The 15,750-nt window shown below is 42.3% G+C and overlaps 1 protein-coding gene across 3 annotated transcripts in view; it reads left to right on the top strand.

Annotated features, from left to right (window-relative positions):
* IGF2BP2 (insulin like growth factor 2 mRNA binding protein 2) overlaps nucleotides 1-15,750 on the top strand; it is a 131,890-nt gene that overhangs the window by 99,798 nt on the left and 16,342 nt on the right. Inside the window, exons 4-12 of one of the 3 annotated variants that reach the window (XM_036448084.2) lie at nucleotides 1,198-1,249; nucleotides 3,508-3,571; nucleotides 4,695-4,767; nucleotides 4,900-4,967; nucleotides 7,333-7,467; nucleotides 10,611-10,691; nucleotides 12,827-12,949; nucleotides 13,525-13,660; nucleotides 14,497-14,625. In XM_036448084.2, coding sequence (XP_036303977.1) covers nucleotides 1,198-1,249; nucleotides 3,508-3,571; nucleotides 4,695-4,767; nucleotides 4,900-4,967; nucleotides 7,333-7,467; nucleotides 10,611-10,691; nucleotides 12,827-12,949; nucleotides 13,525-13,660; nucleotides 14,497-14,625 — 861 coding nt within the window. Of the gene's footprint in view, nucleotides 1-1,197; nucleotides 1,250-3,507; nucleotides 3,572-4,694; nucleotides 4,968-7,332; nucleotides 7,468-10,610; nucleotides 10,692-12,826; nucleotides 12,950-13,524; nucleotides 13,661-14,496; nucleotides 14,626-15,750 lie in introns of all 3 variants that reach the window. The other 2 variants (XM_036448082.2, XM_036448081.2) reach the window with 2 other exon arrangements.

Below are 15,750 nucleotides of genomic sequence, written 5' to 3'. Positions count from 1 at the left end.
GGTGGTGGGAACTGGATGGAGGTGGGCAAAGGGGGGCAAAGGGAGAACATCTGTAATAGTGTCAACAATAGAAACAGTTAGTGCCCCGGCCGGGTTTGCTCAGTGGTTAGAGTGTCGGCCTGAGGATGGAAGGGTTGCAGGTTTGATTCCTGGCCCCGGTCATGGTGTAAGTGGGAGGCAACCAATCATTGTGTCTCTCTCATGTCAATGTATCTTTCTCTCTCTCCCCGTAATCTCCCTCCCTCCCACTGTCTCTTAAAAAAATCAATAGAGGGGGGGAATGGTAAGATATGTACACAGATAATAATTTAATAATAAAAAAAACCCTAAAAAATAAATAAATAAAAATAAAAAACTAAAAAAAAAATCAATGGAAAGCATTTTCAGGTGAAGACTAAAAAAAAAATAATAATAAATAAATTCGATTGAATATAAGGAGTGGCATTATTGCAGTATTTAAAAACAAACTGCCTGATATTTTATACCCCAACCCAAATGAAATCAAAATAGCTATAAAGGAAAGATAATGTTCAGTCTAATATATTTATTACTTTAAAACTTTTTTTAAAAAATGTGTTTTTATTGATTATAGAGAGAAAGGGAGAGGAGAGGGAGAGAAACAGCAGGCGGCTGTCTCCTGCATGCCCTCCACTGGGGGGCGTGTCCTGACCAGCAATCGAATCTGTGACCTCTTGGTACTTGGGTTCACACTCAACCACTGAACCACACCAGCGAGGCAATATATTCATGATTGTAAAAAAACTTTCATTATGGAAAATGTCAAACATGCACATCCCACTGTTCTGTAAAATAAAGAGATTCCTAGAGAAAACCAAAGGAAGAATGGTTAAAGCTTTCAAGAAAAAGTGAGCCTTGTACTTGATTTTACTTCTCATTTCAAGAGCAGAAAATAGGCCTCAACCATCACAATGAATGTGACTGACAGTTACTGAGGCTGAAATGCTGGTGTTGTGTCAGGGGACAGATTACTCGGAACCCAGTAAGCAAATGAAAGACCCACGTATTTATTTCAGTTCCAGCCGTTTTTATGGAAGACTTGAAACATCAATTTAATTGTGTTAGTCCTGTTCTTGTCCTTGTTGTGCTATATAGTTCATCTGCTTGGGGAGAGCACTGTACCATTTTTGTGAGTACAATCTTGTTTTCCCATTCTGACATTGAAGCTCTCTTTTTCAGGTCTTGGATGGACTTTTGGCTCAGTATGGGACGGTGGAGAATGTCGAACAAGGTAATAGTGAGGAAATTTGCCAATGAATGTACAGAGGGATGTTATCCATTATTTCTTGTAGGTTGGGTCAACTCCTGGGAAAAATAATAACTCCTTTGAAACAAACAGGCTTCTTAGAGTATATGTTTGTATCTATGTGTGAGAGATGTCTATATATAACCTATCTACTCATATCTATATAATTTGTTTTTTTTAAGGAATATGATTTTCAGGCCATTTTTTAATACTCTGTAATGTGCTCAAGTATTGGACAAACATGCCAGGCTGGGATAAGCGTAATTCACTTGGAAGTAGTTGGATTTACACTAGTATAACAACTTCCTTCCTCCTGGCTAAAAATAACAATCTCTAATGTCTTGGACGGAGTGTTTCTCAAGAAGGACTCCTACGCCAGAATCCCCTGGAGTGGTCGTAAAAATGGATATTCCTAGGGCTCCCCCTAGACCTACAGACAAGACTTCCTGGGGCAAGAGTTCATGCGTCTGTATTTTAAACCAGTGCTCCCACGTGGTTTTTGTATGTATTCAACTTAGAGAGCCACTGTCTTGGGAACAGTAATAAATGCCCACGAGATACGTACTCTTCTGCCTCCCTTATTTTTGTTTTCACCTAAAACATGGTGTGGGTTAGAGAGCGATAGGAACACTCCCTGAGCAAAGGCCAGGGCTGGGCTCACGTTTATGATGCGTAAATCTCAGGGGCAGTTCCTCCCCAAGGTTTACACATTCCCTCCCCACAAAGGCTGTGGCTGCTTTGAAGTTATGGGATAAACTGTATTTTTAACAGTGGTCTTTAACCTTTTTGAGAATCTTATGGAAACTATAAACCAGGAAAGTTCCTATATCCACAAATTTGAATCTTTGGGTGGGGTAGGGAGAGTCAGGTTATAGAATTCTTAAAGCTCTGCTATAGTTACAAGATTAAAAATCCTTACACTACAAGGTCTTATTATTACTTTGAAAGGGAGCTTTATTGTGGTTTTCTTGAATTAGCCTTAACTTAATGTTGTTAACTCCAGGTCTCCCAATAGCTTAAAACATTTGAAGGATGGGTTTGATTTAGTCATGTCTGCTTGATCAATATTTTTGCTTTAAGTTTACTAGCTTGAATTGAACAAATTTTATCTTGCCTTTTGAATTTATTTTCAACTTCTGACTTTGGATGAAGAAGCAAATGAAAGATAAAATGATTTCTTATTAGCCATTCTTAGAGTTTATGTGTTCTCTCCTTTAGCCAAGTGAGGTGAGATTGTCATTTTTCTTAAATTATTGTAAGCAGTTACTGGGTTGAACTCACACAGTCAAGGAGTTCAGTCAAAGGGAAACAAAAGGAGTAACTCAACCTTATCAATGAATAAAGATTTAAAATAAAAATATCTTCTTGTTTTTTATATATATCCGTTATTTAAAACTAAATGTAAATGGTAACAAATAAAGTTTATACCTTGATAGTGGTATAATAAATTGATACAAACTTTAAGGAAAGTAATTAGAAATTATACATTAAAAGCATTGTATTGTTTTACCCAGTTATTTCTTCTTCTGTGATTGGCTTAAAAAGTAATTCAAAAGACCTAACATTAATGATGTTTGCAACAAATGTGGTTTTCAACAACACTATTTTTAGAATAGCAACTACTGAAAACAATCCATTTGTCAACATTTGAGGGATAGTCAGGTAAGAATTATGGCAGAGCTGGCCTAGCCAGTTTGGCTCAATGGATACAGCATCGGTCTGTGGACCAAAGTTGAATCCTGGGTTCGATTCCGGTCAAGGGCATGTACTTCAGTTTCAGGCTCCTCCTTGGCCTGGGCCCTGATCAGGCCTCATGCAGGAGGCAATCATTCAATGTATTTCTCTCACATTTATATTCTATCTTTTCCTCTCTCTTCCACTTTCTCTAAAATCAGTGGAAAATATCCTCAGGTGAGAATTAAAAAAAAATAAAAAATCATGGCACAGCTATTGCAATTTTATGTAGGCATTAAAAAAATACAAGAAAATGTACATGTAACCATGCAAAAGTGTTTAAAAAATAAGTGAAAATATAGCTGTGAGTTATATATAAATTGATTATAAATATATTTATACAGTGGGTTACAAATCATTATGAATGTAAATGAATAGAGATTCAAGTAACTCTAGAGGTAGGGCAATGAGTTATTTTGTGCATTTTTCTCTCAAATAAGCCTGCTTACATTGAGCCAGAGGGCAACAGCTTTTTTCTCTATGACATGTAGTTTTTGCTTCTTCCCCAGTCAACACAGACACAGAAACTGCCGTTGTTAACGTCACATACTCAACCAGAGGAGAAGCAAAAACGTAAGTGCATTTGGGCTTCCTTACATTTTTGAATAGTTATCTTTGAATTCCATTGAGTCCTCTGTTTATAAACCTTTTTGAAAAGTTGCAGACCTTTGACGTGTCACTGGAATTCCAGAGCATTTATACCAGGATGTCTCTTTGTTGATTTGCACAGAGACTTTGTCTTGAAAAATATTGAGTTGTGGCATCAAAACCGAGGTGGGAACGTTCTTGGTCTGGTCAGGAATAGAGCACGGGCTTGGGCCTAGACTCTGCTTCGCCACGGAAGCCACTTTTACTGGAGTTTTCTCCAGGCACCGGGATAAAGCAGCACAAGCCTTGTTTTACACCCACACTAATGGAATGGGCACTAAAACACCCATTTTTCCTCTATTAAAAGGGGGATCCACCTCAGTGACATCAGCCGCAAAGAGAGGTGTCTGGAGGGTATCAATCCAGGAGCACCTGGCTTGGGTTCTTTTTCCTACCCCCATTCACTCCCTGGTTTCCATTCACGACTATACTGCTTCAGTGGTGGTTGCTTTTGAGCTTGACTATTATATTAACGGACGTGGGATTGAGGTTTTCAGAAAAACAACAAAAATAAGTTCCTTTTTATAGCAAGTTCTTGAAGTGCCCGTCAGGTCTTTGTAACTAGAATACGGTCATGCTTGGTTATACATCCCAGGATTACAGATTTATTTTTCAAGGTTCAACACACATGAAGACTGTATATAATAGTAAAAGATTGGAATTTATATTTTTATTTATTTATATACTGATATTTTTTTAAAAGTTAACTTTGTGTTGAAAAAAGGCAGTAATTCATTTGCTACTCACTTTTGCGCACATCTATACCAATGACTCACCTTTGCAGTTCTTGTTCGGCTGCCACTCGGTAGGACCTTTCTACATGTTAATTTGCTGCTTTTATTGAATTCAAAAGGTGCTGCTTTATAATAAATTCAGAACCTTGCACATTAAGCTAGTTTAATAGGGTTAAATATTATAAAGCAGCACCTTTTGAATTCACTTCGACAGGCGAGAGTGAGTGAGTGAGGGTGAGGACCCGTCCGCTGGCCTGGAGGGCCTTCTGGCCGCTCCTCTCTGACGGAGCCCGCCTGCTTCTGCTGCGTTTCAGAGCCATCGAGAAGCTGAGCGGGCATCAGTTTGAGAACTATTCCTTCAAGATTTCCTACATCCCGGACGAAGAGGTGAGCTCCCCTCCGCCCCCTCAGCGAGCCCACCGTGGGGACCACTCTTCCAGGGAGCAAGGCCACGGCCCCGGGGGCTCTTCTCAGGCCAGACAGATTGATTTCCCGCTTCGGATCCTGGTCCCCACCCAGTTTGTTGGTGCCATCATCGGAAAGGAGGGCTTGACCATAAAGAACATCACTAAGCAGACCCAGTCCCGGTACGTGCCTCCGGGGCTCCCTTCGCTTCCTTCTGAGGGGTTCCCTGAGTGCTGGGGGGCCCGGCCATCCTCCGGCGGCTCTTGCTTGCGTCCGTGGGGGGCTGTGCTGGATGGGACGGCGGCTTCTCTAAACAGAACTGTTAACAGACTAACAGAAAGCCGTGGCTTTGAGGAGCTTTCATGCCAGTTGCCGGAAGGTTAAGTCCCGACACAGCAAAGGTTCATAAAGAAGGCACTAATGTAAGGTGACCAGACGTCCCGCTTTTGGTGGGACAGTCCCGATTTTTAACAATTTGTCCCGCGTCCCACGGCATTTTAAAAAAGTCCCGATTTTTGGAAAGAATGCACGACAAGCAAGGGAATGGCAGGAGAACGGGAAGGGAATATACGGTTTTCGGTGGCCATGTGGCTATTTAGCCAGGATATGAGTTTTATGTTATTTTTGTTAATTTCATAATGTTAAACTTTAATAATAACAAATAATTGTTGAGAACTGATTATCGGGAACTGCTTATCAAAGTTCGCATTGTTGATCAATTGTTAGAATTCACTCAAATGAGAAATATGCCAAAGAATAAAATACTATACATAATTATTTATTTATATTTGTAAATTGTACTTATGTTGAAATTTAAAACATATTACAATACTATTTTTGCGTTCTATGAAAAGTTTTGTTGCTCCATATAGACCAAAATTTTAATCGAGAATCCCCCTTCCCCCCAGGTCAATGGTGTCCCGCTTTACCAATGTTAAAACCTGGTCACCTTACACTAATGACTTCGCAGCCCAGGATTGTTCTTAAAAGCTAACCAGTGCTTGTGAACGCATCTGTTTCCAAAACAGCAGGGGTGGAGAGTAGAACTTTGTGGGATCCTTGAACCATTTCCCTGAGCTCTGACCTCCTCTCCTGAGTCAGAGCACTGGGTCGTAGTCATTCCGTGAGATCCACCCAGATCGGTTCGGAAACGCTACATCCAGGACGTGGGTGGGTCTCTGCTATATCGAGCAAGGAATAAAGTATACCAGCCTTCTGTTTAGTCTTCTGTCGAAGGAGACTGGGCTGGTGGTAGGAATTGTACTGAGTAAAAAGACTTGTGGGTTGTTGATTTTTCTATGTTCGTATGACCACAGAGGACGGAACCAAGAAAGCACAGGACTTCAGAGACCCTTGTTCAAGTTTTTTGCCACATGATGGCTTTATGATCTGTGGGGGGGAAATTTCCACCTCTCTGAGCATCCGTGGCTGCTTCTTGTAAGCAAAGATTACTGTGAGAATCAGGCAGGGTGAATGTAGTAATTATTACGAAAGCACTTAAATTGCAAAGCAGCGAATTACTGACCATCAGTTACTTACATGCCTCGTGCACATTATTCAGGCCACGGCTTGAGTGTCTTGTAATGTGAAAGAGAAAACACGGTTTTTCTTCAGGTATCTGAGCTACTCCCAAATAATGGAAATTTATTTTGCGTCCCAGAGTCCATTATCATAGGAGTGAAATAAAGGGCTAGCAGAGAGGAGAAATACTCAGCGGTGATTCTTTCATTTTAAAATTAGCCCTTTTTGACCCTTCTAAGTTTTCTTTATTTGTCTTTTTTTTGCTCAAAAACATTGTTTAAAATGGCTTTAAAAGTGCCACACATTTAAATAGAAGCAAGGTAGTACTCACCTTGTGTGCCCGTTTTTTAGAAACAGGCTGAAGACTTGGATCTGGGCTTTCTAACATCACGGTAAAAGGGGATGCAATCAATTAGGTGATTTTGAAAGATGAACAAAAACAAATCGGGCCCCGACTACCCCGAGAAGCCTGGTCCAGTCATCAGGCTGCGGAGCCACGAGCTCCCTCGAAAGGCAGGCTGCCAGTGGCAAGGACACCAAAACGCAGGCAGAGCGAGGGCATGCCTCTGCTTTCTCTCCACACTCCGAGATCTAAAGTTCGCTTGGATGTGGTGTTTGGATTTGGATTAACACGTGGCTTTTAAAAGGCTGCCATCCGCTCAGAGAGTGGCACTGTGCTAACGCCCAGTATTAACCCTGCTCCCTTTTCTCCTCACGCCTGCGGTCACCTGAAATACGTCATTTACCCACCTGGCCTCATGACCACGCTGGGGGGGCCCTTGTCCCATACATAGCACGCCTGTCAGGCATGCTCCCTTCCACACGGAGGCGCAGAGAATTCGAGTTTGGCACGAGCCCCCAGCCCTGCTTGCCGCCTTGGGGAATGGCACTGGGTGCACACGTGCGGATGGCCACGCCTTGTCTGTCTGTGTCCCTGCTGTACGTTGGCTGGCGCGGCCCTTGGGACGAACGGGGACCCTGTCCCCCGGTGACGGCGTGCGATGGCTCCCGATGCTTTCCCCACAGGGTGGACATCCACAGGAAGGAGAACTCCGGGGCTGCCGAGAAGCCCGTCACCATCCACGCCACCCCGGAGGGGACATCAGAGGCGTGCCGTATGATTCTGGAAATCATGCACAAGGAGGCTGATGAGACCAAAATGTAAGTGTGCGTGCCATGTCCTTCTCACCCTGCAGAGAATAAGGGTAGTTCTCAATCATGGAACCCAGTACACTTTTTTCTTTTCTTTTTTTTTTTATTTATTAAGGTATTATATGTGTACATATCTTACCAATTCACCCCCACCCCCCTCTCTCATACATGCCCTCCCTCCCCAGAGTTTTTCGTCCTTGGTTTTGCTTATATGCATGCATACAAGTCCTTCGGTTGATCTCTTATCTCCCCCATATCTCCCTCCCCTCCCCACTGTAATTTGACAGTCTGTTGCTACTGTCTCTGTATCTATCTATCTATCTTTCTTTTTTTTTTAATATATTTTATTGATTTTTTTACAGAGAGGAAGAGAGAGGGATAGAGAGTTAGAGACATTGATGAGAGAGAATCATCGATCAGCTGCTTCCTGTACACCCCCAACTGGGGATGTGCCCACAACCAAGGTACATGCCCTTGACCGGAATCGAACCTGGGACCCTTCAGTCCGCAGGCCGACACTCTATCCACTGAGCCGAACCGGTTTCGGCTGTATCTATCTTTTTGTTCATCAGTTTATAATGTTCTTTATTATCCATAAATGAATGAGATCATGTGGTGTTTTTCTTTCATTGACTGGCTTATTTCACTCAGCATAATGTTCTCCAATTGTAATTTTTACTAAGTAAAGGGAGCAGGGAAGGATTGTTTTTAAGAAATTTGTTTCCAAAGAGAATACCATGGAAGACAGACCTTGTGCCTGTATAATGTGGCGGTTTCTCCTTTGTATGTTTCTCCTGATGATCCCAGTGCTCTCATCACTCACTGGGAATAATTATCGGTAGAAATACATAGACCGGTGCTGTCCACTGTCATGCAATGATGGGAATGTTTTCTGTCTGCCCTGCGCAATAAGATAGCAATTCGCTGCATGTTGCGATTGAGTGCTGGAAATGTGACCAGTGCAGTGGGGGAATGGAATCTTTTAATTCATTTGGATTTGAATCGTTACACGTGTGGCTAATGACTGTCACATTTGGTCAGTGCAGGTATAGAATGTGCACTGTCATCAAAACCACCACTTAGCTGTTCTGGGAAAGGTTTTTGTCATCTGCCCCAAAACCACTTGCACTCTTTTAAAATCGAATTACATTTCCTTTAGTAGTAGAAATTTATAGTGACAGCAGCTCCTTTCTTCTTCTTCCTATCTGTTTTCTTCTGTCTCCTCCTTTTCTTTCGCAAAATACTTCTTAGGATTCCTGAGTGTTGTATCCATTTGAAGGGCAAATAACAGTTCTTACTAAAGCAATTGCATTTGTATTACAAACAAATTAGTGGTAAATGGAATGGGTAATATAATAAAAAGGGTTCTTTGCGGTTTGGCAAAATCCACTTATGGGCATTGGTGGCACAGTCATAGAGAAGTACTGAGGGATGAGTTGAATATAAAATTAATTTAGCAAATAATGTCAAATAAGAGTGTTCCAAAGCCAAAAAGGGGAAAGTAGTCCTAAAAAAACAAACAAAAACACAGCTCTATTCTCAGATTTCATAAGGGTCTCTAACCTTTCACTTATGAATCATTGACTGTGTTGCGGGCTTTTGAACATCCTTCTCCTCCCTCACCCCAAATGCCATGGCTTAATTTGAAGAAGCTCCTCCCTCGTCCAATTTATTAAAAACTTTTAAAATAACACACTTTTTGGTCCTTCAACCTAGTGAACAAAGCCACTTTTAATATTCTAAATAATTACCAAGACTGATTCTGAGTAGAGCCAAGATAGAATTTGAATGTCTTTGAAATAAAGGTTTGGGTGCCCCACTGAGTTAAGCCCTGTGTTGGGGTTGAGGCTACAGACGTGAACAAGACCCAGGCCTGCTTTCACGGAGCCTTCAATCCAATGGGAGAGACACTCACTGAACAAGTTACACCGGCAGGTAGTTAAGCCCGGCTATGGAAAGGGTGAGGGTGGAAGCCCTCAGCCAAGGCTTTCGGGGAGATGGGAGGAGGTTGGGAATTTCAGAGACGGCCTCTCTATGACGTGTAAATGAGCCCTGAGGGGGGTGAGTAGGAGGTAGAGTGTTTGCTCTCTTTTTTCTTAATTCATTTAGCTAAGAGTTGTCAATCTTATTGATCTTTTCAGAAAAACTTACTCTTAGTTCTATTTATTTATTTTTTTAGTCTCTATTTTGCTCATTTCTCCTCTAATCTTTATTATTTCTTTCCTTTAGACTTAGTTAACTTCTTGTCTAATTTCTTGAGTTATAAAGTTGTTGATTTGAGATTTTTTATTTTGTTTTTTTAATCTTTCAGCCAATCTATAATATATCTAGACTGGGAAGTTTCATTCCTTAGTAAACATTATTAGGGAAGGACTGAAAATTGCCATTTTGATTTTCTGTGTCTTATAGCTTTATTGGCTGTCATTTCCTTTCTTACTGCCTCCCTTTGTGTCTTCGTTTTGGGTTTGTTTGTGCTTTTTAGTGATGTTCTTTGATTCCCTATCATTTCCTTTTGTGTATATTCTGTAGGGGTGTGTGTGTGTGTGTGTGTGTGTGTGTGTGTGTGTATTATTGTATTTATATAAGACATCTTAAAATTATAGCATTCTATTTTAAATTGATAGCTTCAGTTACATTCAGAACTCTATTCCTTTATAACTCCACCATCTATAATTTTTATTGAATATATTGGGGTGACATTTGGTTAATAGAATTACATCATTTTCAGGTATATAATTCTATAATACATCATGGATATATTGTGTGTTCATCACTCCATTTCAAGTCTCCTTCCATCACCATTTATCCCAACTATACCTTCTTGTACCTCTACTTTGTTATTGTTGTCACAAATTACTATTTATGTATTATATACCTATTAATATAGATTTATCATTTTGTTTTTGTCATTTAAATTTTATGCTTCAAAGTTACTATAGTATACACTATTGTATTTGTGTATTTTACATTTTCATATGACATTGTGTTGCTATCTACTGTGCTTTCATTTCAGCTAAAAGTTTCTTATAGAGCAGTTCTAATAGGAATAAACTCCCTAAGCTTTTGTTTTTCTGGAAATGTCTTATTTCTCCTTCATTTTTGAAGACAATTTGCCAGATACAGTATTCTTGGTTGACAATTTTTTCTTTTAGCAGTTTGAACATATCATCCCATTCCCTTCTGGCCTGCAAAATTTCTGCCGAGAAATCCACCGATAATACGGAAACTCCTAGGTATGTGACTATAATTTTTATCTTGCTATCAAAATTGTCCTTTGTCACCCTAGCCAGTTTCACTCAGTAGTTAGAGCATTGGCTGAAAGATCACAGGTTCAATTCCATTCCAGTCAAGGGCATGCCTTTTCAGACGAGATCAGGCGCGTTCAGGGTGGTATGGCCGTAGACGGGCATGCCCTTTCAGTTGCAGGCTCAATCCTCAGCCCCAGTAGTGTGCATATAGGAAACAACCAATCAGTGTGTCTCTCTCATGTGGATGTTTCTCTCTCTTTCTCTCCCCCTTCTTTCCACTCTCTCCAAAAATCAATGGGGGGGGGGGGGGGGATGTCCTTGGATGAGGATTTAAAAAAAAAAAAAAAAAGATTGTGCTTTGTCTTTTGTTTTGGACTTTAGATACATGGGTTACAATATGTTTCAGTGTGGTTTTCCTAGGGTTTATCCTAGTTGAAAGAACGTTTTGAATCTATATGTCCATTTCATTCCTCAGATTTAGACAGTTTTCCATCATTATTTTTGAATAAACTATTTGCCCCTTCTCTTTCTTCTCCTTATGGATTCCCATGATGTGTATAATGATCCATTTTATAGTGTCCCTTAGCCTCTCTTTGTCTTCCTGTATTCCTTTTTCTCCTTTTGATTTCAAATGATCAGTCTTCAAGTTTGCTGATATTTTCTTTTCCCTGTTTTTGTCTGCTGTTGAATCTTTTAAATAACATTTTTAGTTTAGTTTTGTAATCTTTAGCTTTATTATTTATTTGTTAGCGTGTGTTTTTTCCACCCTAGTTTCTGTCTCTTTATTGATTCTTATTTTGTACACATATCATTTTTTTATTTCATTTAGTCATCTATGTTCTTTTTTAGGTCATTGAGTATCTTTATGACAGATTTTTTACATTCTTTGTCAGGTAGTTCATTGGCCTGCATTTCTTTAGGATCAGTTCCTAGAGTTTTATTTTGATCCTTTGATTAGTCATTGTTTCCCTGTTTCTTGGCATGTCTTGTAGTGTTTTTGCTGGAATTTACAACCACTTCTCAGTCTTTGCCTACTAACTTCATTCAAAGGAAGAACTTCTGAATTAGCCTGGCTGCAGGTTCTAGATCTCTCAAACCTTTTTGATCTCTTTCTCCCCCTGGCTTCTGACTTGTAACTGTAGCTCTAACATACTGTTTTCCTCTGTTTTTACCACCTTCCAAACTCTGATGCCAGTCTCATTAACCCTCCAAGTCAGGAGAGACAGAAACCAATCTCTTGGGTAGCCCCTAGACATTCCAGAATGTTGGATTTATACTCCAGTCTTTTGTTTCTGTTTTAAAGGGAGAAGTCATGGTATGAAGGACTGCTTCTTAGTTGCTCTTTGCTATGCTGTATAGGGAAAGGAACATGAACAGCCATGCCAGATACAACAATTTTCCTGCCCCTTTTGATGGAATCCCTTTGTTTTATAATAAATTGGGTGCTATAGCTTCTCAGTTAATCTTTAGGGTTCTCACAGAGGTATTTGTCTATATTTTTTAAAATATATATTTTATTGATTTTTTACAGAGAGGAGGGGAGAGGGCTAGAGAGCTAGAAACATGGATGAGAGAGAAACATCGATCAGCTGCCTCCTGCACACCTCCTACTGGGGATGTGCCCACAACCAAGGTACATGCCCTTGACCGGAATCAAACCTGGGACCTTTCAATTCACAGGCCGATGCTCTATCCAGTGAGCTAAACGATTAGGGCTCTTTGTCTGTTATTAACTTGGTATCTCTGTGGGGGTAGGAGGACCTGAAGCTTTCTGGTTTGTCATCTGACTAATGTCATTAACTCTTATACCTTTTTAAGAGCAAGGAAAACCTTCCTAAAGTCACCCAACAGATTTCTCCTTATAGCTCATTGGCCATATCTACCTCTTGGACTTATTCTCTACTAGGCACAGAGGGGAGTATCATCATCATGGCTCGGCTTATGTTAGTGAGAATCCATGCCCTGGGATTGGTAAGGGATTCCTCTCCTAAAGCTCATTACCACTTGGTACCTGAACAAAACAGCTTCTATTTGTAAGAAAATCAAAACAGGGTAATAGCCTTTGGGAAGCAATCGCTGTTTCCACCTTAACTGTTAACATTGTTGGTTGTCTTTTTTAGAACCGAAGAGATTCCTCTGAAAATCTTGGCCCACAATGGCTTGGTTGGAAGACTTATTGGAAAAGAAGGCAGAAATTTGAAGAAAATTGAACATGAAACTGGGACCAAGATAACAATTTCATCGTAAGCACCCATTCAGATTGCTTGTGCCCGGTGATGGGGAATTGGATCATCTTGATAGGCCCCGTTCATTCATCTGCTTTTCTATAAAATGGGAATGTAATCATAAGTCACAAAGTTATCTCCAAAACCACAAAGACAAACACATAAATAGTTACCAGTCAAGCATTTGACTATAAGTGTGATCTGTCACTAGAAAGATTTGCGATAATGCGTTAAGCGTTCTGTATTTCAGTGTGTGGTGAGGAAATTCGGTCTTCTCCCTACCATCTCCACCAAGACTTTTTTTAAAAATATATTTTATTGATTTTTTTACAGAGAGGAACGGAGAGGGATAGAGAGTTAGAAACATCAATGAGAGGGAAACATCAATCAGCTGCCTCTTGCACACCCCCCACTGGGGATGTGCCCGCAACCAAGGTACATGCCCTTGACCAGAATCGAACCTGGGACTATTCAGTCCGCAGGCTGATGCTCTATCCACTGAGCCAAACTTGTTTGTTATCCTCTAGGATTTATTTCTCCTATGATAAAAGATAAAAGCAAATTTCTCTTTTTTTTTTTTTCCTGGTGGCCAGCTTGCAGGATTTGAGCATATACAATCCTGAAAGAACCATCACTGTGAAGGGTACGGTTGAGGCTTGTGCCAGTGCTGAGATGGAGATTATGAAGAAGCTACGTGAGGCCTTTGAAAATGACATGCTGGCTGTAAATGTAAGTGCCCAATGAATGTGAAATAAGCAAGCAAAATACCAAGCACGAAGCTGGTAACCAAACGGTGAAAAGGCCAGCGTTGTGAGCCATTCTGAACCTGGACCCGGAGACTCCATGTGTGGTGTCCTAGTGAGGGGTCGGATCTTTTCCTGGACGGAGTTAGAAAACAGCTGTTAATCCAGTAGGTTTTAAACATATCCATTCGACAAGTATTTATTGAGTACTTACTATGTACCAGGCCCTGAGCCCACCACACCAGACAGGCTCTGTGCACAAGGAGATTATGTCTGACAGGGGAAGAGGTACCTTCGCAGGTGGCCCACATACTGTATGGCGAGTGCTCTTTAAGGAAGCGTAGGAATGTTAGGAGAGCACAGGAAGGGTGTTTGGATGAGGCTTCGGGGTGAGAGAAGGCTTTCCAGGTGAGGGGACACCCACGTGAAACCCACGTGATGAGTAGGACTCAGCCAGGTGAGGAGCGAGAAATGCACGTCCTTTCAGGGTGGACGAAGTGTCCTGGGGCCCAGAGGTGAGAGGCACAGGAGTGGGCAGGTTGAGGAGGAGGGGTTGGCAGCAGAGAAGCTGGTGACGTGGCCTGGCTCCCCAGGAAGAGCCTCGTTTGCTGCTCAGATGTGTGGATACTCTAAGATGTGTGGCAGAGAAACTTGAGAGGAACGCCATGGTCATGTTGAGGTTTGGATAGCCCACCCCAGCGGCAGGGTGGGGCAGAGGTTGCAGGGCCGGGGCAGAGCTCATGTGGCAGGAGATGGAGCTTGGCCCAGGCAAGCTGGGACTCTGCTCGCCTCCCCTCATCTTTTTCTCCGTTTCTGTTCCAGCATCAAGCCAACCTGATCCCGGGGTTGAACCTCAGCGCCCTTGGCATCTTTTCAACAGGATTATCCGTGCTGCCTCCACCCGCAGGGCCCCGAGGACCTCCCCCGGCTCCGCCCTATCACCACTTCGCTGTAAGTAGCTCAGCTTCAGAGGGCTGCTCGTGCTCCGGGAGGCCTTTAACGTGGGGGCCTTGCTTGTAAGTGACCGTAGGGGGAATCCAGCGTGTCTTTGACTTCTTCCCCAATGACAGATTGATAGGATTCCACCTTCCTCTAAACATGCTGCTCTTAAATATAATAGGAAAGAAAGAATCCACTAGCAAAGGCTTTCACTGTTGTAAAAAAAGGATTTGTTGGTTCAAATAAGACTCTTCCTGAGTGTTGTTCATTCATTAAAATGCTGGGCCACATGGATGTCTCTTCCCCACCTATGTCGGCAACTCAAGTGAATTATATTTTAACTAGAGGCTCGGTGCATGAAATTTGTGCATGGGGGGGGGGCGTGTCCCTCAGCCCAGCTTGCACCCTCTCTAATCTGGGAACCCTCGAGGGATATCCGACTGCCCGTTTAGGATCAGGCCTCAATAGGCAAGTCAGACATCCCTCTCACAATCCAGGACTGCTGGCTTTCAACTGGTCGCCTGCCTGCCTTCCTGATTGCCCCTAACCGCTTCTGCCTGCCAGCCTGATCACCCCCTAACCACTACCCGGCTAGCCTGTTTGTTTCTAACATCCCTCCCCTGAAGGTCTGGTCACTCCTAACAGCCCTTCCCTGAGGGCCTGGTCACTTCTAACTGCCTTCCCCTGCAGGCCTGGTCCCCCACAACTGCCCTTCCCTGCAGTCCCAGTCACCCCCAACTTCCTTCCTCTGCTGGACTGGTCACCCCTAACTGCCCTCCCCTGAAGGCTTGATCGCCCCCAACTGCCCTCCCTTGCAGGCCTGGTCTCTCCCAACTGCCCTCCCCTGCTGGCCATCTTATGGCAGCTATCTTGTGTCTACATGGGGGAGCCATCTTGTGTGTTGGAATGATGGTCAATCTGCATATTACTCTTTTATTAGATAGGATAGAGGCCTGGTGCATGGTGGGGGCCAGCTGGTTTTCCCTGAAGGTTGTCCTGGATCAGGGTGGGGGTTCCCTTGGGTGTGGGGTGGCCTGGGCGAGGGGCCTGTGGTGGTTTGCAGGCTGCGACGCCCCCTGGCAACCCAAGCGGAGGCCCTGGTATCTGTGATTTATTTATCTTTTATAATTGAAACTT

The sequence above is a fragment of the Pipistrellus kuhlii genome, unplaced genomic scaffold (assembly GCF_014108245.1).
Source record: "Pipistrellus kuhlii isolate mPipKuh1 unplaced genomic scaffold, mPipKuh1.p scaffold_m20_p_2, whole genome shotgun sequence".
NCBI lineage: Eukaryota > Metazoa > Chordata > Mammalia > Chiroptera > Vespertilionidae > Pipistrellus > Pipistrellus kuhlii.
This window is presented reverse-complemented; position numbering and strand designations above follow the sequence as displayed.